This window comes from Culex quinquefasciatus, chromosome 2 (assembly GCF_015732765.1).
Source record: "Culex quinquefasciatus strain JHB chromosome 2, VPISU_Cqui_1.0_pri_paternal, whole genome shotgun sequence".
NCBI classification, from domain to species: Eukaryota; Metazoa; Arthropoda; class Insecta; order Diptera; family Culicidae; genus Culex; species Culex quinquefasciatus.
The window spans coordinates 57,027,108-57,050,390 of NC_051862.1; the positions used below are offsets into that span (position 1 = coordinate 57,027,108).

The window sequence follows — 23,283 nt, forward strand, 5'->3', positions numbered from 1 at the left end:
TGTATTTGAAATTATAATTTCTTAAAGTTTCTATCTTATAATTTTTAACTGTAGCTTTTGAATTTGTTGTGTTCTTATTTCATAAATATTAAAAAACTTTTGTTATTTTATTTCAATTTTTTTCAACCTTTTTTTATTTTGATTTTTTTAAATTAAGATTTTTTGAACTTTAATCATTTTGAAACATTTAGTTTTTAATTATTTGATTTTTTAAACTTTGAATTTGTGATTTGTTGTTTTTTCTGATATAATTATTTGCATTTTTAAATTTCTCAAATATCTGATCCAATTTTTTTTTAAGTTTCTTGATGTGGAAATATTGTTTTTTTTTTTAATATTTTTAATTATGAATTTCTTAATTTCCAGATTGCTTAATTTATGTGTATCAAAATTTTTGAGATTTGATCATTTTTTTATTTGTCTATTTTTCTGCATCACCGTTTTTCTTTCATGTCATAATTTATTTATGTTATCCTGAATAATCTTTCAAACATTCTGCTATTAAACATTTATTTATGGTCGCTTCTATATAAAATCTTTGTTTGTCTTTTTTATCATATTTATTAAATGTACCTGCCACTCTAATTTGTAAAATTGTTTACCTAATGTTTAAGTTGTTTCTAATATATGATTTCTACCTAAGCATAATAAATTTCTAGTTACTAAATAAATAATACATCCTTGATTTTTTAAATAAAATGTTGTGCTGCATAAAACAATAATGTCCCAGTTCTAGAGGTAAACTTCTTTCAATTACTTTTTTTGTCAACCATTTTTCTTAAATATTTTGAAATAATTAAAAAAAATAATACCCAGTTTGAGTAAATCCACTCAACTGTGTACAATGTTGCAGAAAAAGTTCTGGAACGCGCTACCCAGGCAAATTTTTTGCCGCTTCTCTCCTTGCAGAACTTCTGCAAAAGAGAGAGATGAAGAGAGCGAGCTGAAAAGTACGGGAACGTGCTGCAAAAAAGTGACTTATGCTGGCTGCAGAATTCTGCAATTCTGCAAGTACGGGAATAGACCTTTTGTTTCATGTCTTAAGGCTAGTATGGAGATCGGAAGGAAAGGGGTCAAGAAACAGCTTTACGAACAGCAGAACAAAGGAGAGGGAGCGATTTCTTGGGGCTTTTCTTCACCCTCTCTGACTTGCTTGCGCTGCCGCTGCTGCCCATTTGATTTTTTTTCTTGACCGGTTCCTTCCGAAGTGCGTATACCACTTTAGCGATGTCTTTCGAAAAAAATGGCCTCGTTTGTGTTCATTAATTAGAGCGTCAAAATGTATGAAGAAAAGCAACTGTTTCTGCCTTTACCTGTGGAGGGTGCAATGATAGTCCAATCTCTATCAATTCTCAGATGTAGAATATTCACTAAATTTAGAAAAAGCCCCGAATTGGACCACCCTAGTGTACATCTTTGGGCCAGCTTCCATACAAATTTGCCCATTCTCCATTTCATAAAAAAAAAACAAATATTTTGATTTTTTTTGCGAAAACGTTAATAATTATTTTGTTGTCTAATAAATAACAACAACGCCTAATGTCATTGAATTCTTTTCAAGTTCTTCGAAATGTAAAGTTGCCCTTCGGTGTCCTATCAAGCGCTCGATCTTTTATATTTACATTAGAGAAAATACACAGTCAACATGGTATCCTTAGCAAGCATGCAACCCATTTCCATCACACGGCCCTAGAAAAACTTGACTCCCTCGTTATCGTCAAATGCAATCAGTTCGCACTTTCCCTTGCCCTCCAGCACTTTCAGCACCTTCTTGAACACATCCTGGTCCAGTCCGTGAAACTCCTCCCCCACGGTGTTATCTCCGGCCACCAGTTCAAAGATCGTACAAACCGTACCGGTCATTCCGTTTCCCGTTGCCCAATCGTGCACGATCGTGGCCCACTCGTCCAGCGTGTGCCAGTAGATTTCCCACTGCTGGCGGCGTTTGTCCACCGGTGCGGCGTTCCCCGTTTTGACCAGTTCCTCCAGCAGCCACAGCCGGCCCTCCGGGGTCAGCTTCCGCGATATGCTCTCGTTCACAAACAGCGGTCCATCTTCGGCAATGTTCAGGATGGCTTGCCGCTGGTGCTTCTGATAGCCGAGGATCAGCGTCCTCCAGGTGGACAGTTGCTGTTCTTTCGTTTTGCTGTGCGGTTGCACCCTGGAAGTGCATCCGAGTTAAAGGATTCAAACTTGTTACGTTTTAAAATCAAAGCTTACGTGAAAAATGGAGGGAAGTTGTACTCCCAAGGCCACTGATACACAGCCATTTCACCAGAGCACTTTTAGTGATGTTTTTAGGGTTCAAAATTGAAGTTATTCCTTTAAAAATCTATTAACTAAATTTCTCCACCCACAAAATCTTTACATCTTCAGTGTTCACAGTGTTCTGTTTATGTTGTGTTTGTCAAAATTTCAAATCAGCTGAAATTTAAGGCAACCTTTATTGGATAGATCAACTATGGCAGAGCACAAAAAGGGGAAATTTGTTATGCAAGAAATGGGAAATTGTTAGGGTGATTGTCCTGCTTGAATATAATAAACAATACATAACAAAAAATAATAAAATTAATTGCAAACTACGCACCAAATTGTTCAACATTGCAAAAAAAAAAAAAAAAATAATCAAATACTATTATTTGATCTACAACTGAGTTCGGAGCTAACGTCCTTTGGATTACGAATTCAACCTCCGCTGGAGCAGGTTTGGTTTCAAGCTTGGTTTAGTGTGTGGGTTGTCCTTATAGGCTAGTATGCAGATCGGAAGGAAAGGGGTCAAGAAATAGCTTTACGAACAGCAGAACAAAGGAGAGGGAACGTTTTCTTGGGGCTTTTCTTCACCCTCTCTGACTTGCTTGCGCTGCCGCTGCTTCACATTTGAATTTTTTCTTGACCGGTTTCTTCCGAAGTGCATACCTTACATATAGCGGTGTACGCACTTCGGAAGAAACCGGTCAAGAAAAATTTCAAATGGGAAGCAGCGGCAGCGAAAGCAACCCAGAGAGGGTGAAGAAAAGCCCCAAGAAATCGTTCCCTCTCCTTTGTTCGGCTGTTCGTAAAGCTATTTCTTGACCCCTTTTCTTGATAGGTTTGTATTGGCCTTATAAAACTAACATCTGGCCAAAAGAAAAGCATTCTATGTCAACGGGAAGTGGGGCAAATCGAGACACAAAATTTTAAAAAAAGCTGTAACAAACCTTAACTTAATTTCAAAATATAAAATGCATCTGAAAGGACTTGAAGAATGCAAAAAAAAATGCGGGGAGAAGCATCCCAATTGATTAAATCTACAGGAAGTTATTGGCATTTGAGTGAAAAATAGCACAATTTTCAAACGCCAATAAAAATGTGTTCTACACTCAACCCCCGGTGGTTGATCACTTTTTCGTTTGACACTTTTTTAGTTTGTACCAGAACCAGAACATTCCTCAGACAAATCCCAAAAACGATGAAAAGATCCATCACAACCACAACAATGACAGTAATTTTCTCACGTCAATCCGAGGTGACAGTTCGTCACTTTTTAGTTTGACTTTGTCAAACCAACGGGGTACAAACTAAAAAGTGTCAAACGAAAAAGTGACCAACCACCGGGGGTTGAGTGTACCCCGTTGGTTGGTCAAAGTCAAACTCACGGCGCTCACGAACACTTTCAAAACAAACGTTCAGTAGTGTGTGTGAACTCCGTGTAAAAGGGGTGTCAAACTAAAAAGTGAACCCGTTCGTATGACAACAGTTGATGTCAAACCATCGGGGTTTGAGTGTATCCAGATATCAACTCGAGTCGACCTGGAGCTTGTAGGGGACATCTGGAACTACCATCTGAAACTGAGAACGCTTTGGGTAAGGCAGTTTAACTCCTAAAAATTTATTTAATAAACACTTATACTTTAAGGGGATTTTTTGGTTGTAAATTTTTGCTCGGGATACCGCTTAGATCCCATTTTCTAGTGATAACTTTATCATATTCGTGTTCCTGAGACAATTTCACAATAGAAACATGCAAATAAATGTTTATTTTCATCCAATTTAACTTTTTAAAATTAAAATTGAAAAAAAAGTCTTCGATTCACATTTATAGAAAATCATGTTTGTTTCCAAGGATACTAGATGGCACAAAAAAAAAAACATCTATGTAATTTTCATTAACTTTAATTTTTAAAGCGGTATATGCACTTCGGAAGGAACCGGTCAAGAAAAATTTCAAATGGGCAGCAGCGGCAGCTAAAGCAAGCCAGAGGGGGTGAAGAAAAGCCCCAAGAAATCGTTCTCTCTCCTTTGTTCTGCTATTCGTAAAGCTGTTACCGAGGCTGTTACTTGACCCCTTTCCTTCCGATCTGCATACTAGCCTTAAAGGGTTAAAATGGATGAAAATCTCGATGAAAATAAACATTGTTATGCATGTTCCTATTGTGAAATTGTCTCAGAAACATGAATATGATAAAATTAAAACCAAAAAATAGGATTTAAGGGGTCCCCTGAGCAAAATTTTACTACTAAACAATTCACTAAAAGTAAAAGTTTCTATTTTGTGTGTTAAACTGCCTTACCCAAAGCGTTCTCAGTCTCAACGTTCTAGTCCCAGATGTCCCGTACAAGCTGCAGGTCGAATCGAGTTGAAATCTGGATGGAACGTTTTTTTGTTTGAGTTTGGAAATTGTGCTATTTTTCACGAATATGCCGATAACTTGCTTTAGATTTAACCAATTGGGATGCTTCACCCCGTATTTTGTTTGATTATTTAGGGAAAACTCTCGTATGTTTGGCAGGTTAAGCACTCGCTCATAACTCCATCCAATTTGCTGATTTTTATTATTTAAACTGCTAATTTTGCAAAACTTTTAATAGAAACTTGCTTGCTCACTTCTTATTGAGCTATTTATCACTCGATTTCAGTGGAAAACGCTTTTAATTAGCTTTAATTGAATGTCAATGTTCTGACCTGCTAACATTAGAGGCACGCTGGAATTAGATGCTGTTCCCCTAAGCCCTTTCAGATGCATTTTAAATTTTGAAATTTAGTTAAGGTTTTACAGTTTTTTTTTAATTTTGGTGTTTTTGAACCATAAATCTTTGTGTCCCTCCACTGAAAAAAACCAGCATAGCAAAATCAAATGTTTTTTCACGTGAGCTACTCCAAAAACCAACACGATAACTTTACGTGCTTTTCCTTTGACTCTCATATGCTTTTCATTTCAAATGAACGTGAAATTCATTCAGCTCCAGCTGATCATTGGCAAACAAGCATTCACTCATTTTTCGCATGGTGTTCACGTGAGACTCAAATGAATTTCACTTGAATTTGCCCCAATCGGCTTGTCCTTTGGTTTTGAAGTGTAAGTCACGTGAGATTCAAATGAATTTAATTTTGATTTGCTCCAATCGACTTGTTCTTTGTTTTCCAAGTGAAATTCACGTTAGTTTCAAATGCTATCGATGACGAAAATTTATCCCAAAGCAAGATGGCCTGTTTCATAAAGTCCGAGCTAGAGCTCGCGTTCTTACACTGAAAGAAAGGCACATAGTAATGTCACATGTTTTACACATGAATCTGCCCCATTCGACTTCGCATGTGAATGTCATGTGAAAATCATATCGAAATGGTTCAAAATGCGATGCGATAAATTCAAGTGAAATTCTCATCATAATTGAATGAAAAACACGTTAGCTTCAAGTGTCATCGCACATGATTGTCACGTGAAATCCTTGTGAATATGAAATGGGAATCACGTACTTTTTTTTCTTTTGTTGCTGTTAAATAACGGTAAAAAAATCTAAAAATTGTTTTTTTTTTGTTTCACATTTCATTTCACGCATATATTTCATTACCAACAACACACTCTTGGTCGTCCTCATTCACTGGTCACTAAGGTACACATCGTACTGTCCGCAACGAGGTCCGCAAATACTCTTTCGAGGACAATTTTGCACTTCGGAGTCCTCGAAAAACAGCACTGAACGCTCCTAAAGCCGCTTCCCAATCCGGTTCACAGCAATCTGCAGGATATTTTGCACAAGAAAAAAGACTTACGAACTTGGTTTCCTGAAAACAAAAAGTATTAAGAAACTAATTAGCAAAGCATTACTTTATAATTGCATAATTACTTACCATCGTCAAAATAACGATTCTTTATGAAAATTCAGATAAATTCCTTGAATAATTGAAATAAAAAACTGATTTAAAAGACGAGCTCAAATCGTGCATTTTTCATTCTCGCCATCTTGCTTATTGATTTTCGGAACAAATTTGCAACACTCGACATTCAAATTCAAAACATCTGGTTTTAACGTGAATTTTCCTTCACTAGCAAAGGAAAAGTCAAATGGGGCAAATCGAAGTGGAATTCACTTGAATCCGCAGTGAACACCATGTGATAAAAGAGTGAAGCGGTTTTCAGTTGGGATCAGCTAATTTCAAATGATTTTCACATCAATGGAACATGAACAAACTATCGAAGTCATTGGATAAGCATGTGAATTTATCGTGATGATTTTTGGAGCAGCTCACGTGAAACAGCACTTGAGTTTGCTATGTCAGATTTTTTCAGTGTAATTAAGATTTCTTCCTAAAAAAAGTGGATTATTTTTAATAATATGGTAAGTAATTCCTAATGACAGAATTCAATATTTAATACTAAGCAGAAAATTTCTAATAATTCTCCAGGTAATCACGGATAGGACAATTTCCGGCAAAACCTAGGGATTCCCATGGAAGAGGACTTTCGAAGACCCCCGTCCAGGCTTGTTCCGGTGTGAGAGAGATCCGCTGATCGTCCAGAATCTTTTTTAAGTGTGAATCGTTCTCTAAAAGTGAAGTTTTGATTAACGCCTAAACTCCCAAGCTCGAGAAAAGGGGGGAATTTCCATACAAATTCCCCCTATTTCTTGAGCTTGGGAGTGCCGGTGTTGATCATGCAAAAGTGTTTGTTAAGTGTTGTTTATGTTATATAAATAAAGGCAAAAATCTAAAAGATATTACATGTATTTTTATTTTACAACCACAAATATAGAATAGACAAAAAATATGCTACATAAAACCTTCACTTGAAAATGAAAAGAAAATCATTTGGTTTTAATGTGCAATCCATTTATATCCCATAAATATTTCATGTGATAATCATGTGGGATGACACGTGAGGTTAACGTGTTTTGCATTTGAATTCATCGCGTCTTGCGATGACAAATTTCTAAGTGATTTGCACATGACATTCACATGTAAAGTCGTATGGGGCAGATTCACGTGTGAAACATGTGATATTGCTATGTGACTTTCTTTCAGTGTCCTTGAAAGAAAAGTTTCTACTTGACAGCGCGACAGACGACGGCTGATCCTCAAAAAAATGTTGCCTTGTCAATTTTTTTTTGCAAGAAAATGAAAAAAGTGATCAGAAATCGAGAAATGTTTTTTAATCTTGTTTTTTACTGTTGTACATACATACATAAAAATTACAGTCAGCAGCTGAATTAAAAAAAAATATTTCCATTTTCCCGGGAACCAACTCCCCTCCATCATCATCATCGAAAACCGCGAACTGTCACTGGCACGCCATCTCAAAAGTCAAAAGTTCAAGAGTGCTTTGTCTGTGTGTGCGTTGTGTGCTGTTGGCTGCTCTCGAACGCGTTTACATTTTTCGGGCCGGTTTTTCCGAGGGAAATTCCAAGTTTTTCTTGTCGTAGATCTTGTTTCTGCCAGTGGCCATAACTGTCCGGCAGGTGAGGCACCGCGTTGACTAATTGGCATTTTGTGGAAATCACCCCCCACTCGCGGTAGAAAGTGTTGTTTTTTTCCCCAATTTGGTGAGGGTGAAGAAAACAAGCGCTGTTTAGAGGGGAAGAAGAGGAGGACCAGGGGGGAAAAGGTTCCGAAAGGCGAATGTCCTCTGTTTTTACTGCGCGGAACTGCAGTAGTGGTAAAGATCTTTGTTTTGGCTTTTCTTTCGGCCAATCGGCAACTGACCGCGACCGGGTGCAGTTCGCGTTGTTTTCGAGCGCTCATTGAAGAGAAAGGAAAGTTGCGTTCCGTGGCCTCAGTTCGCCGTCGTGACACAGTTTCCCGGAGTAGTTGAAAATGCGCGTCACAGTGACGACCCCGGCGGACTACACCTTCCCGCTGGAGGTGTCGGACGATCTGGAGCTGGAAAACTTCAAGGCCCTGTGCGAAATCGAAAGTGGCTTCCCCACCACGGAGATGGTCATCTCGTTCAACGGCCAACCGCTGCTGGACGACAAGAAAACCCTCACCGAGCTGGGCATCAAGGACGGCGACATGGTCATGCTGCAGCACATCTCGCAGGCCGGCGGTCATCAGGCGGCCCGGACGAGGCCCCAGCCGACGGGCGCACCGGCAGGTATGAAGTCACTTTACAAAAAGAAAATAATAAAAAAAAATCATGCAAATACACAGCGACGAGGGTCATTGCACTTGCACACACTGCAGCGGGCAGCGCTGAAAATGTACGTGGGATTTCTGTTTATTTCGGGTAAAAATGTACCATTTATCACCCCCACGATCTGCGGCGGCCAATCTGATGCATTGCGCCGCCGTGTTGTGCCGCGAGACTGTTTTGGTGCGTTTTTGTGGCGGCGAACTGGAATATGTGGAGATTTTGGCGTTGGCGTTGTTTGCTAAATTTGTACTTGTTTTGAGAACGAATTTGGATGGTAGAAAAATCATTAGAACCTTGCTTCTAAATCGTAGAGGCAAAAAGGAAGAGGAGTTCCATAATATTACAAATTTCAAAGTTGCTGACAACAATTCTAGAGTTTTTTTTTAAATGGTCTTTCATATGTTTATTATAAACTATAATAGGAGCTATTAAAAAACTATAGGGATGTACTATGATAACAAAAAAGGAGCTAAATGTTATTTACTCATAATTTTAATAAAACCAAAGTTTTCGAATCTTTTTTTAAATTTTCCTTTTTTGTATTTGTCAACATGGTCTTCCTATTAAAACAATCGTTGAGTTAGTCGCTCAATGAAATTTGGAAAAATGAATTTTTGATGATTTTTTAAATCGAAGCCCCTTTAAAGGCGGAGTTGGGTTGTAGGGTGTTAATGACCTTTAATAAATATAAACGAGAGCACGCAATGTAAACAAAAACAAACACGTTTTGTTTGGTTCACTATTGTGTGCATTGCCCGAAGTTTGGTTGAATTTGGTTGCCGAGTTCCCGAGTTATAATTACAAATGTTTACGGCAGTCGAGCTCGTACTTGTTTCAAACGCGTTTTGACCGGAAATCCCTTTGGCCAAATGTCGCACTCACCTACATCAATTTTCAGGCTGTGTCAAGATAGGACGACAAAATTGAAACTTCTTTCATATGACAAAAATGGACGGTGTTTTTTTCGGTTTTTATTGAATATCTCAGGATTGAAATCATTTTTTTGGGATCTGTGAAGATTGAAAGGTGGGGCATTTTCGGCTGCACAAAATGACGTTCTTAACCTAATTTGGCCCAAAATGCACATACGGCAAGTTAGCACAACGGCGACGACTTGGTTAATATAAAATTAAAAAAAAAAACAAATTTCAAAATTCATTTAAAAATATGCCAAACATAAAATTTTTGTTCATCGAGTTTGCCGAGTTGAAAAAATTAACATAACGAATTGGTTTTCATAACTAATCTAATCAAATTTAATGAAACGTGTGTTACGGTATGTCCACGCATCCTTCCTCCTCTGTACATTTTGTAAAATAATGTGATCCTTTCTCAGAATCCTCTCTGCGGTAGACACAACGCAGTTGAGTTGGCCGCCTTAATTCTTGAGATGGATAACTCTCCACCAACTCACACAAAATCGGAAAAAGTTGCCCCGAGCCCTCTTAGATTTTCGTGAAACTTTGCTCTAAGGGGTGATTTTGGTCCCTGATCACGAATCCGAGGTCCATTTTTCGATATTTCGTGACGGTGGGGCGGTACGACCCCTTTCATTTTTCTGTTTTTTTTACTAAGACACGTTTTACAGTAATTTGTAGCTCGCAACCGTGAAGAGATAGAAATTTTGTGTAAAATTAGACGCCCGATTTGATGGCGTACTCAAAATTTCGAAAAAAACGTATTTTTCATCTAAAAAAGTTAAAAAATAGTTTTAAAATCGCTGCCATTTCCCGTTACTCAACTGTCAAAAATCGTGAGACATGTCATTTTATGGGAAATTTAATGTACTTTTCGAATCTGAAATAATCCAGTTGGCTTATTTTTTTCATTTAGATCAAAATTTTTCATTTTAAAATTACGTGTTTTTTTTCTAACTTTGCAGGGTTACATTTTAGAGTGTAACGATGTTCTACACAGTTGTAGAGCAGACAAAAACAAAAAAAATGATATAAAGACATAAAGGGTTTGCATGTATTCTTCACGAGTTATCAGACTTTTACAAAAAAGTTTTTTGAAAAAGTTATGATTTTGACCATTTTTTTTGACCAGTTCTTCGAATTTTTATCCCCAAAAACTCAGTCGTGTGCCTGTAAAAGTATTTTTTTCGGAAAGCTCAGCTAATTTTGCATAAGAATGACCCCTTGGACGATTTTTATGGCTTGGGCACTGCTTGTATGTGGGGATTTTTCGAAAATAAAAAAAAAAAAAACAAACCGGATACACTCACCCACCAAAAAAAAATTTTTTTTGGAAAAAAAAATCAAATTCTAGTAATGCACGAGTCACAACAATCGTCAAAGGGGTTGTTCTTATGCAAAATTAGCTGAGCTTGCCGAAAAAAATACATTCAAAAGCACACGATTGAGTTTTTGGGGTTAACAATTCATAAACTGGTCAAAAATGGTCAAAATCATAACTTTTCCAAAAAACTTTTTTGTAAAAGTCTGATATCTCGTGAAGAATACATGCAAACCCCTTATGCCTTTATATCAATTTTTTTGTTTTTGTCTGCTCTACAACCTTGTAGAACATTGTTACACTCTAAAATGTTACCCTGCAAAGTTAGAAAAAACACGTAATTTTAAAATCTGGGTTATTTCAGATTCGAAAGGAACATTAAATTTCCCATAAAATGACATGTCTCACGATTTTTGAAAGTTGAGTAACGGGAAACTATTTTTTAACTTTTTTTTTTGGTGAAAAATACGTTTTTTTAAAATTTTGACACCAAATTTCTATCTCTTCACGATTTCGAACTACAAATCACTGTAAAACGTGTCTTAGTAAAAAACCAGAAAAATTAAAGGGGTCGTACCGCCCCACCGTCACAAAATATCAAAAAATGGACCTCGGATTCGTGATCAGGGACCAAAATTACCCCTTAGAGCAAAGTTTCACGAAAATCGAAGAGGGGTCGGGGCAACTGCTGTGTGAGTTGGCGGAGAATGACCCAGATAGATTTTTGATTGTTCTCGGATGTGCAATTATTAGTATTAACAAGAAAAGAGCTTGGGGCGTAATTTTGCCCTAAGATTTTCTAGTATGCTTTCATCAGACTGCAGTTAGCAGTTCAAAAGTTATAGAAGTTCCAATTTTGGTCGTAGTGCGTCCATCCCGGGAATTCCCGGGACAAAAATCCCGGGATTTTTCCTAAACCGGGAATTCCCGAATCCCGGGATTTTTGATATTTTGTCCTGGGTATTCCTGAAATTGAAAAAAAATATCTTTTTTTGGTCTGGAAACTCAGATTTGGTTAAGGAAAAAGATGAACAGCTGAATACATAGTAATCGATAACAATTTTAAAGCATTAGCAAATTTGTATTCCGCATATATCAACAATTATTTGGCTTTTAAGGTGAAGTCGTTGATCATTTTCGAAGAAAATTGATCATCACTATAAAATATTCTGTATTAAATTCAATTTAACGAATTTCGCCAGAATCTGATTGTAAAAATAGTCAAACTTTGTTGTAAATAACTATGAAGACAGTAATTTAGGGGATGAATAAAAAATATATCGATAATTCCCGTAGTTTTGAAGATACTAAAATGTCTGTAACAGAAATCTGGGTGCAAAAGCTATGATTGATGTGGACCGTTAACAGTATTGAGCTAATTCTATGATTGTAAGCTTGACACGCATAACAAATTTATTGAAAACATAGATTTTATGACTGTTTTGGGAATTCCCGGGATTTGAAAAATATGTGTCCCGTTTCCCGGGAAATTCTAAACCCGGGAAAATTGGACGCCCTATTTAATCGGAAATCGTACCAAATATCACATTATGTACACTTCGTTTGATTGGTTATCGAAAGGCCTTCTGAAAAAGTACGAACTATTGAAGATCTGGCAATCCTGCTACAAGTTAAGACCACATAAGTGATAATTATATTCTTTTAGGAGAAGGCGTGGCTGAATGGTTACGCTGGTCGCTTTGTAAGCGAAAGGTTCTGGGTTCGATTCCTATCTGCTCCTATCGAGAAATTTACAAATTTACGAAAAAGAAGGAATTATGCGAATATAAACTAGAATTCATTAGCCCCCGTCCTTTGGGTTAGCAGACAAAAAGATTTCCACCAGACCATCGAGGCTTAGTGAGTATGGAGGGTTAAGAATGTTATAAGAATCCAAGAAGTTTGATTGGAACGTGTTAAGCTTGGAACAAGAACTGAATGCGAATGCAAAGTTGAATGCAAGATTAGAATGAATGCAAGTAATTATATTGGTTGCGTACTTGTTAGCCGGATATTGAAAAATTGGAAAGTTTTCAAAATGGATATAAGAATATACGACAAATCACACCTATCCTACTAACCCCTCAAATCGCATGTAATACTTTATCGAACACCGAGACGATTAATCGTTCCCTCTTTCTCGATTCAATCCCCCCCACAGAACCCACCCGCCTTGCCAGCTTAGACTTCGGTTCGATCCAGGTCCCCACGGGGGTGGTCGCCTCCGGTAGCCGCTCCAACAGTGGCAACTCCGGCATCATCAACAACAACCGCCCGTCGCCCACGGTCGCCCCCGAGGACGATCCGGCCGTCGTCCGGGAAATGTTCCTCTCCAATCCGGACCAGCTGGCCCTGCTGAAGCAGAATAACCCACGGCTGGCGGAAGCGCTGCTCTCTGGGAATCTGGAAACCTTTGCGGCGGTGCTGCGCAAACAAATCGCCGAAAAGATGGAGAAGCAGCAGCAGCGACTGCGCATCCTGCAGGCCAGCCCGTTCGACGCGGAAGCCCAGCGACTGATCGCGGAGGAGATCAAGCAGAAGAACATCGAAGCGAACATGGAAGCCGCGATGGAGTACAATCCGGAAACGTTCGGCACGGTGGTGATGCTGTACATCAACTGCCGCGTCAACGGCCACCCGGTGAAGGCGTTCATCGATTCGGGGGCGCAAGCGACCATCATGAGTGCGGCCGCGGCGGAACGGTGCAACATCATGCGGCTGGTCGACACCAGATGGGCGGGCATTGCGAAGGGCGTGGGCGTGCAGAAGATCATCGGACGCATCCACATGGTGCAGATTCAAATTGAGAACGACTTTTTGACGTCGAGCTTTTCGGTGCTCGAAGATCAACCGATGGACATGCTGCTCGGCCTGGATATGCTGAAAAGACACCAGGTATGCGAGGGATAATTCGTTGAAAAGACCACTTAATTAAAACTCTCCCCCTTGACTCCACAGTGCAACATCGATCTCAAGAACAACTGCCTGCTGATCGGAACGACGGGCACGCAAACAAAGTTCCTCGCCGAGGGGGAGCTGCCCGAGTGTGCCCGACTCACCGGCAGTCCGGAGGAGGAGCAGAAGGCGCTGGCCGAATCGGCGCGCCTTGCCGAGGAACTCGCCGTGAAGGAAGCACTCGCGAAGAGTGCCCAGGATCAAGGTTAGTGAAGAATGAAGATTTTCGGCTGGAAGCGTGAGATTTTTCCTTGGGGGTGAAATATATGACCGTTTGTTGGATTGTTGTAAATTTTCTTTTCGTATTACATGTTTTTGGTCTGCGCCGTGCGGGGTGTGCAAAATTTAAAATTGAATTTTGTTAAGAAGGAGAAACAGCGGGGAAGCAGGATGCCGAGAAGCAAGCGTCGTCGAAAAGGCGTAGATCGCGTAAGTGAAATATCACACACACTTTTCAGTTCATACAAGGTTCTTGCAACACATCTCGCACACTCAGGTTCATGAAAATGGCCAAATTATAATAACAACGACCAACAAAATTTCTGCGCTGAAACACGTGCAATTTGAATATAATATAGACTTGGCCGGATGTTTTTTCTACAAAGTTTGTATGGAGAACTAGGGCGGCTCAATTCTAGACATATTGCATGCAATTTCTAGATTGTATGCAAGTGCGACGAATCGCCCTAATTCTCCATTAGGGTGTAACAAAATGGGTCAATTTTGCGGGCATTTCAGGGCATGAAGTTGTTTTGAGTTCGAATACCAAATATGTATGGGCTTGATTGGTTGCGACAGGGCCTGGTGCTTTGATTTTGAAGTTTAAATGGGATTTAAGCGGTATATGCACTTCGGAAGGAACCGGTCAAGAAAAAAACCATATGGGCAGCAACGGCAGCGCAAGCAAGCCAGAGAGGGCGTTCCTTCTCCTTTGTTTTGATGTTCGTAAAGCGATTTCTTGACTCCTTTTCTCTTAACCCGTAACCCGCCCTTTTGACGATTTTTTTTTCAAAGCCACATGAGCTTATAGTTCATGTTCCTGGGAGAATTTTTGCCGAAGATTGCGAAAATATTCGTTTGCAAACAAACGTCCAGCTCCCATGTAAACATACTTTGAATGTGTTGGTAAATTTTTCGCATTCACATTCGCATGGAGATGGTGATCTTAGCGGGTTGCAGACTGGATTTCGTCATGTATATGTGATGATTGTCCAGCCCAGGTTGCTTAGATATTGATTAAACGGAATTAAAACCAATTCTACCAGAACAGGACAGGCAGCACCATGAAAGCCATCCATTGCCGGCCGCTCCCATCTCCACCATTCGCAGGCTCTTTTTCTCAGCCCTATTGTGGAACTCGACCAAATTGACCGTTTGACAAAATTTGATCGAATTTAAACAACAAGGTTGCGTAAGTGTCGTGGGGAGTTGGTAGTTGTGATAGGTAAAGGTCTGGGATTCGCCCTAAGCAAGCGATACGACCATTGGCATAAGTGAGATTAACGGATGAACTATTATTCTCAAGGCAAGCAATCGGATGTTGCTGTTGAGACATTTCCCAAATAGTGAATGTACGGAATTAATATTTTAACGATTGAAGGTTTATTCTAAAGCAACTAAATGTTGCTATCGAATCAGTTTCTACTTAGTTTGTTGTTAGTATTTTTAAATGTTAAATCCCGACGCAAATAATTGTTTGTGATCCAATATTAGACAGCCGGCTGTGGAAATAAAGGATCTTATAAGTAAATCAATTCTGTTGACAGAGTCATAACGACAATTGCAAATCCCGTTTAAGAATACTAAAGAAAGTATATAGAAAAATCGAAAAAATCGAAATTGCGAAACCTATGGAATCTAATCTGTACACAATTCTTGAAAAGAACATGAACATTTTTAAAGAAAATTTAGATTAATAATCCAACAGGAGATAATGCTGTAATATAGTATGGCAGGTTTTCATGCAAAAACCACCCTTTTTTATAATTTGTGAAATTTATATGCAGCAGTTTTTAACCATAACTTTTGATGTACTTTACTAAATCTTATAAATTTCAATAGGGACTTATGGGACCCCAAGACGAATCGCATGAGGCCAATACGGTCAAAATCGGCTCAGTCAGTGACGAGTTATTCCAGTGACATTGATTCGGTACACATGTCTACATACAGCCGATATGTATAAATGACGGTAGGTCTAGGAGGTCTAATTAAAAAGTTAATTTTTCGAGGTATTTGATAGCCTTTCCTCAGTAAGGTGAGGAAAGAAAAAAATGGGAATCAAAAACTGAAAAAATAAGAGGTTGAAATAACCATTTTTATTTAATAACAAAAATATTCAAAAATAAAAAAATTTCAGAATTTAAAAATTTAAAATTTCTGAAATTCCAAAAATAATAATAATAAATAAGAATTTAAAAATTAAACAATTTAAAAATTTAAGAATTAAATAATTTAAGAATTTCAGAATTTAAGAACTTAAGAGTCTAAGAATTAAAGAATTTTAGAATTTAAGAATCTAAGATTTTAAGAATTTAAGAATTAAAGAACTTAAGAGTTTAAGAATTTAAGAATTTAAGAACTTAAGAATCGAAGAATTTGAGAATTCAAGAATTTAAGAATTTAAGAATTTAAGAATTAAGAATTTAAGAATTTATGAATTTAAGAATTTAGGAATTTAAGAGTTTAAGAGTTTAAGAATTTAAGAATTTAAGAATTTAAGAATTTAAGAATTTAGAATTTAGGAATTTAGGAATTTAAAAATTTAAAAATTTAAGAATTTAAGATGTTAAGAATTTAAGAATCTAAAATGGTAAAAATTTAAGAATTTAATAATTTAAGAACTCAAGAGTTTAAAAGTTTAAGAATTTATGAATTTAAGAATTTAAGAATTACATAATTTAAGAACTTAAGAGTTTAACAATCTAAGAATCTAAGATGTTAAGAATTTAAGAACTCAAGAGTTTAAGAATTTCAGAATTTAAGAACTTAAGAGTTTATGAATTTAAGAATTTAAGAATTTAAGAATCGAAGAATTTGAGAATTCAAGAATTTAAGAATTTAAGAATTAAGAATTTAAGAATTTAGGAATTTAAGAATTTAAGAACTTAAGAGTTAAAGAATTGAAGAATTTAAGAGTTTAAGAATTTAAGAATTTAAAAATTTAAGAATTTAAGAATTTAAGAGTTTAAGAATTTAAGAATTTAAAAATTTAAGAATTTAAGAATTTATGTAAACTAAGCTATTTAAATAATTATCAATTAGGTTTTTTCATGACCCTGAGTATTGCATTCCATTTCAAGAAAATAAAGAACTGCAAACCAAAATCTCTGTTTATTAACACACCCCCGCTGACCGCTATTGCATTTTCTATTTGCGTACAGCATCGACCAGTGGCACCGGCAGCAGCAGCAGCACACCTACCTCATCCGGCCAGCAGCAGCCGCCGCCAGTTCCTGCCCCGCCCGCAGCTGCCACCGAGGACGTTCCCCTGGTGCTGCTCCCGACGGATCAGTTTTCCGAAATGGACGTCGTCGAGCTCGAGTCGATGGGATTCTCCCGACAGATGGTCATCACGGAGCTGCGGGCCGCCAACGGGGACAAGACCAAGGCCACTTCCGGTCTGTTTGCCAAGTTGGGATAAATGGCGTTTTTTTTTCTGTTTCACTTTAGGATAAGTTTTTTTTCTTGGACAGAAAGCAGTTACTAACACTTTTCACAAAAAAAGAGATGCATTTTTTTTTATAACAAATCACTTCAGGAAGAACAAACAATCCATTATTTTTCGCGTTCATTCAACTTAAAGGACTGTGTGTGGCATGATGGGGCAAAGGGTAGTTTTGGTTTACACGATAGATTTCTCGTTTTTTCTTCTTTCTGCGTTAACGAAAAGCTAAGCTGAGGTTGAAAAAAAACAACTATTTTTTCATATCGTTAAGTATCTTTACTAAACTAAGTGCAGCGAGCATTTTTGATCACTAAAGCAAACTATTTACAGAAACACTCAACAATAAACTGAACAAAAAAAAAGTTAAAAACGAGAGAGAAAAAAAGAAGATAAAAAACGAATGAACTGACATCATTTAGGGGTGACTTAAGTAATAAATACAGTTTATTTCAGTAATAAACCAAGCTTGTTAACTACTTTCATATCACCACATCTAATATTCCATAATATTTTTGAATATTAGGCTTGTTTTTTCTCAAAACAACAAAACTCGCTTCAAAATTGTTTCGAAGCATAATTTATTAGTTTTAAATAAAAATAGGTAGTGCAAATTACAATATAGTTCACTGTGAGTACTCGAATAAATAATTTAAACCACTCCCTCCTAAATCCTACCGTGCGATCGCGTCTCATCGTAGTTGGTAAAGTCGGGCAGCTGCTGGTTCTTGCTGTACGCCTCGCGGGCAATCGACTTGGTGAGCACCAGATCCGTCGCACCGTAGATCGATCCTCCCAGCCAGGCGGTAAAGTTGGCCTTCGCCGGTGGTTTGTGGAACTTGAACGTCTTGATGAAGAGCTTTTCCCGATACTGGTCCGATTGCAGAAGCGCCGCCAGTTCCTGCTTGAGACGCGCTGCCAGACCTAGGACCATTGTGGTACCGCCCACGAGAACCAGGTTTTCAGCGAGCGCTTTCCGCATGTCCTTGGGGCATTTCAAGATCGAATTCAGGATGATGTTTGCCAAGTTGAGGTGGTCGTTATCCTCGGGAAACAGAACTTCAAACGCTGTTTCCCGCAAAATGCCAGGAATTTTAATGATTTCATCTCCCTTAATCGGGTAGTCCACATCGGGACAGGTTTCAAACTTTTCCTCGCTGCGCCACTTGCAGGCACGTTCCCTCGTAGTCACAAAACACGTCCGCACCTTAATGTCCTCCACGACGTAATCTGTCAGCAGATGTTCCTCAACCCCGTTCAAAATCAACTCGCCCTTGATGTACTCGTGAATCGCTTCCGCCGCCAAATTCTGCGCTTCAAACGCAAACACCGCCTGAACTCCGCTGTAAACCGGGACGACACTCGCCTCCTTGTACCCAACGTCCACCACCAGAGCAGTGTCCACGGCCAGCGTCGAAAGCACCACCAGATGCAACGGAACGTAGTAGATCGACGAAACGTCAAAGTGGCAAAACAGCGCCTTGGCCAGATTCTCCCGGATCTGCGTCGGGCAGAGCACCGACTCCACGATCACAATCTTGCGCTCTTTCGGGCTGACCAGCACGTACTTGAAGAAGATCATCTTCAGAAACTCCACCAGCTGGTCGTACAGCTCGGACTCGTTGGCGTAATCGAACAGCTTCCTGTTCGGGGTTGTCCGGTTGGCACTTTTCGCCTTGTGGTCCAACACCTCCGACGGGATGATGCTGCGGGGGTGGGGCTCACCGGCGTAACCGAGTCTGCAGAGAGAGGGAACGGTACATTTTAAGCAAAATTACAACTTTAAACTCGGCAGGCGGATACTCACTTGGTAAGGGCATGACCCATTTCCAGCACGATGGCCGGCTTTTCCTGCAGCACGGAGTCGAAGAGAGGCATCTTGGCCACGTTTTCAGTGTAATTTCGCACTATTCACGGAGTTATACGCAGAAATTTAAGAATTTTCGATTTTAGTAACACGAAATTGAAACGATTTCGGAGATAGTGATGACATCAGTAAACATTTTTTGCGATAACTGTCAAACTGGACAACAACAACAACAATATCGAGGGGTGCGTCGATGGTCAAAATTTGACTTCAGAGTAATTCTCTACACGCACATCCAGAATCATTAATATTTCTTCATGCTAACCTTACTGTTATGAAGCTCGGAAAGAACGCAAAAAAAAAACGAACAACGGCTAGGGGGTGTACAAAGTAAAAATATTTACCATTCGTTAACATATTGACGTTGTTGTTGATTTATTGGCCAATAAATCAACGAGAATGTTATGACCTACATTTGCACACCTTGATTTGACAGTTGTCAGTTTGACAGACAGACGAAAACAACAAAATATTGTTGGCGACAAAATTTTACTATCTAAAGAATACCGCTTGGAAATTTTCGGAGAAAAAAGTCCTGTTCGGTCCCATATTGGCCAAATCCGGGCACAGTAACACCTAACTTCCGGCGTAATGACGGGCTGACGGAGCTCAAACAAGAGGAGATTTCAGGGCCGTAGGCGAAAGCAGAAAATATTCTTTTACCAATCGTTTTCTACGATGCGGCTCGCGGAGGATGAGGATTCTATATCAATGGTTGGAAAGATTTTCCGCGTTTTTTCTCCAACAATATGGCTCGAAGAGGCATGAAACTGCTCTGCCAACGATCATGACCATGATTATGTCCTTCCAATTGTTTCCTCTTGCGTGGTGGAAGAAGGAGGAAATCGGTCTCGATGTCGATAGTTTTCCTCTTGCCGCTACTTTTCATTGAGTGTTCATTTTTGCTTATTACATGATCGAGGAAGCAACGGGACAAGACCTGGTCACCGGAACATGGTCCCTTACTTTTGCGTTTACCATAGGCAACTTGTCCAAAGAGAAAAACAGTCTCAGATTGACCAAATACGATCACAGGAAGAGGGAGATTCCGTCTCAATGGAGTATGCGGCGTTTCAACCGAGGTTGACCGGGTTTGGCGGAATTCAAACGGTAGGAGGATTCAGGACAGTATGCGAAAGCTTTGACTTTGACCCATCGTTGCCCTCTAGTGCAGTTCAAGGAGAAGGAGGAGGCAATATTTACGGTTTCATCCGGGATTTTCCGGGTTTTACTTCAACTGTTCCTCTAGCGGCCATGATCATGATGATGTCCACATTGAAGAAGGAGGCAATCGGTCTCGTTGCCGATTGTTTTTCTTCTTCGACACTGGTTTCATTTGGCCACAATTGATGATCGGATTTGCTGTTTCCCTTCCACTATTTAGTTGATTTTGGACCAATCCGGAAAGTCACCGGTTCTAGCATTTTTGTTTTTCTTTGCAGGAGGAGCAGGAGGAGCAGAAGGAGCAAGAGGAGGAAGCTAGATTAGGTGGACATGACTTTTCGGGTAATCCTTCAACGTAGCGGGACGTAGAGGAATCAGTTAACCGGTCCACTGCATTTTTCTTCTTTGGTGTTTCAAAAGTAACTTGACCATTCTTGGCCGACGGAGCATGGTCCACGCTGAAGAAATGTCCAATTTCTGCTACTTATAAATTTCCGTGAAAATCCTCACCGTCAAAATTGTTTGTGTTTATGTTCAATTTGACATTTCTATTTGACAAAGGTTCAAGGATCCACAACCCAGGTAAGGTCGCGTTAAAGTATTGACGAAATATTAATCAATCAACGAACTATTATAAGCTATTATTAGTCTATCGACCAAGTTGTCCTGCCCCTAGAACAACGGTCAAGGAAAGGGTCATGATAAGATTTTTCTTAAGCGGTACGCGGCTGAAAAAAGTACAGAAACGACGTTTCTTAGCGCGGTGCTTGTTTGCAATATGTATTGATAAAAAAAAACTTATAATTTGGATTTCCGGGGTTTTTTTTTAAAGGTCCAACAAACAAAATTTTCAGTTTTTGCTTATTGGGTGTTTTTTAATACCCTTGATTCAAGTCGGTTTCAAAAACACCCAAAAAGCAAAAACTGGAAATTTGGTTTATTGGACCTTTTTAAAAAAAAACTCCAGATTTGCTTATTACAATGCGACTGAAAACTACAAAATTTAATTTTGAAAACGGATATTGTTTATTGCTCAAAATTATGTAAACCGAAGGGAGTCCCCCAAAACATATCATTAAATTGTCTGGAAGAAAAATTGATAAATAAAAAAAGTTAACCTATAGGGTATTTGTCCCTATTTTGGGCCTACTAAGCCAAGCGCACTTTTTATTTGATGTATTCTCAAAGGCTGCTATAGGCAGCCTTGCTTGTATTACATGAATAAGTTGGTTTTTTAAACAACCCTCTGGCACCACTGTAAATGGCTAGAACGTTTGACAGTCACCAAAATCTCGAAGAGCCCACGTCGTAGTATTAGTGAAGAGCCCATGTTGTTTATCGTGGGCTCTTCACTAATACTACTGCGTGGACTCTGTGAGTGTAGCAGTATTGGTGTTGTCTGTTTGTTTACACCAAATCTTCAAGAAACATCACTTTTTGTGTGTGTAAATTTGTTACGAAAAAAGATGAAAACTGTTGCTTCCGATTAACCGGTAAGATTTGCTGGGTAGTACTGGACCGGGGACTGGACAAGTCCCGCTGTTGATACTTCCGAACAACACGCTGCAATCTCCGGCAGGGAGTAACCGACCATGTGCAGAAACATCCGTGATTCCGGTGATTGTGGCGGAGCTGGTCTTTCCGAGCATCCTTCGATAACCTTCTCCGAGGACTGGCCCACTCCCGCTGTCGACTCGCACAGGGAATCGAAGGAATCGCGTGCTTGTGTAGAATCCGACCTTTGTGGACTCACAAGAAGTTCATCGCGAAGTGGTCCGAAAAATCTGAACTTTGAACTTGCAAAACCGTCTTCATCGCCACTTCGCGGGCATTTATCCATAGTCTCTGGCGGATAGGGTCCTTCGGGAACTTGTGTTTGGAAATCCGTCCCGTGTCGTTATTTTTTCATGGAAATCATTTCAACATTATGAAATTATACCTTTGTTTACCACGCGGTTTGTTTATTTTCAAATTTTGACAGCAAATTCATTCTTCATCTTCTTTGTTGTCTTCATGCTCGCGTTGAACATTTAGGTTTCATAAACATGGCCGTCGTGACAGAGGGCTGTTTTTAAAGCTAATGCTCTTACACTGAAATAAATATCTTGATGTATGCTATAAGTTTCGCATATAGATTTTTGCAGAGTGCCTCTACATTTGACATGTATATGCGCCGCATATGAACTGCGTGAGCTCTGCATATAAATGGATAAGGAATAGAAATATGCCAATGCATATAAAACGTATGTTCACAGCACATAAATGGTATATGCAATGCTCTCAGACTGAATGATGTTGCAATATGCACCCACATATAGCATGTAAGTGCAACACTCATGATTTTAAATGAATTTTCAATTGATTTTTGATAGGCATGCATTTTATTATTATGTATTACTTCTAATATTAAATTGGTGTTTAATTTTCTTTCCATATTTAAAGAAAAGTTTGTGATTAATTATGAAACTTTTATTAAGCTATGATGGCCGGACTTCAGCACTTGCGGTGTTTTCCCCCGAACGGGAGTGGCTGTTTGTTTCTGGGGAAGATCGCTTCGAATGGGGCAATTTCCGGGATGAGTTAGAGCGGTTGCCGCGTTGCTTTTTGCTCCCGGCCGGTATCCGCGGAACTCCGAGCCCTGCCTCTTGATTCCCGTTTTTTTGCACACCGCGTGCCCTTGACATACCGGGTGCTTGAAGTGGTCCATTAGATTCTCCGACTTGACGTCCAGCTCGAGCAAAGTGCGACGCTTCTTCATAATCTTTTTCGCGACAGAAGATTGGTTTTGTCCAGGTTTTTAACGATCGTTTTCACTATCTGCTAAAAAACGTTCATCATCGTTTTGCACCACACCACACAGATTTCTTCTACGAACCTGGGTCGGAAACATTCCAACGATGCGGTTCACCACCTCCGGTTGCAACAGCGTCCGGCAACCAGCGTCCCGTTGACGGTAATCTCCTTATGCTGCTCTCAAAGTAATCGCGGCTAACCCAGGACACCACCAA

The 23,283-nt window shown here is 39.2% G+C and overlaps 3 protein-coding genes across 5 annotated transcripts; 1 reads left to right on the forward strand and 2 right to left on the reverse strand.

The window, feature by feature from the left end:
• Window positions 1-1,584: 1,584 nt before the first annotated feature.
• Window positions 1,585-2,392, reverse strand: LOC6042633 (vacuolar protein-sorting-associated protein 25). The gene is made up of 2 exons (XM_001870660.2): window positions 2,221-2,392; window positions 1,585-2,161 (listed from the first exon to the last, which is right to left on the reverse strand). The coding sequence occupies exons 1-2, from the start codon at window positions 2,268-2,270 to the stop codon at window positions 1,690-1,692; spliced, it is 522 nt and encodes a 173-aa protein (XP_001870695.2). The 5' UTR covers window positions 2,271-2,392; the 3' UTR covers window positions 1,585-1,689.
• A 5,172-nt stretch (window positions 2,393-7,564) lies between these two features.
• LOC119766793 (protein DDI1 homolog 2) lies at window positions 7,565-17,707 on the forward strand. 3 transcript variants are annotated; one of them, XM_038252613.1, is made up of 5 exons: window positions 7,565-8,348; window positions 12,787-13,520; window positions 13,584-13,785; window positions 13,947-14,009; window positions 16,964-17,707. In XM_038252613.1, exons 1-5 carry the CDS (start codon window positions 8,069-8,071, stop codon window positions 17,221-17,223), a joined length of 1,539 nt encoding a protein of 512 aa, XP_038108541.1. In that variant the 5' UTR covers window positions 7,565-8,068; the 3' UTR covers window positions 17,224-17,707. The 3 variants fall into 3 exon arrangements, with proteins under 3 accessions (XP_038108541.1, XP_038108542.1, XP_038108544.1); XM_038252614.1 differs by having other exon boundaries at window positions 13,950-14,009; XM_038252616.1 differs by lacking the exon at window positions 13,947-14,009.
• A 101-nt stretch (window positions 17,708-17,808) lies between these two features.
• On the reverse strand, window positions 17,809-19,254 carry LOC6042627 (actin-related protein 10). The gene is made up of 2 exons (XM_001870654.2): window positions 19,052-19,254; window positions 17,809-18,983 (listed from the first exon to the last, which is right to left on the reverse strand). The coding sequence occupies exons 1-2, from the start codon at window positions 19,120-19,122 to the stop codon at window positions 17,912-17,914; spliced, it is 1,143 nt and encodes a 380-aa protein (XP_001870689.2). The 5' UTR covers window positions 19,123-19,254; the 3' UTR covers window positions 17,809-17,911.
• Window positions 19,255-23,283: the final 4,029 nt, after the last annotated feature.

Bases quoted from the DNA above. Each gene is read 5' to 3' on its own strand.
- LOC6042633 (XM_001870660.2), bottom strand. From the start codon at position 2,270: ATGGCTGTGTATCAGTGGCCTTGGGAGTACAACTTCCCTCCATTTTTC. The intron at 2,162-2,220 runs GTAAGCTTTGAT...ATGCACTTCCAG, and splicing joins AACTTCCCTCCATTTTTCAC to GGTGCAACCGCACAGCAAAA.
- LOC6042627 (XM_001870654.2), bottom strand. From the start codon at position 19,122: ATGCCTCTCTTCGACTCCGTGCTGCAGGAAAAGCCGGCCATCGTGCTG. The intron at 18,984-19,051 runs GTGAGTATCCGC...CTCTCTCTGCAG, and splicing joins ATGGGTCATGCCCTTACCAA to ACTCGGTTACGCCGGTGAGC.
- LOC119766793 (XM_038252613.1), top strand. From the start codon at position 8,069: ATGCGCGTCACAGTGACGACCCCGGCGGACTACACCTTCCCGCTGGAG. The intron at 8,349-12,786 runs GTATGAAGTCAC...TCCCCCCCACAG, and splicing joins GCCGACGGGCGCACCGGCAG to AACCCACCCGCCTTGCCAGC. The intron at 13,521-13,583 runs GTATGCGAGGGA...TTGACTCCACAG, and splicing joins ATATGCTGAAAAGACACCAG to TGCAACATCGATCTCAAGAA.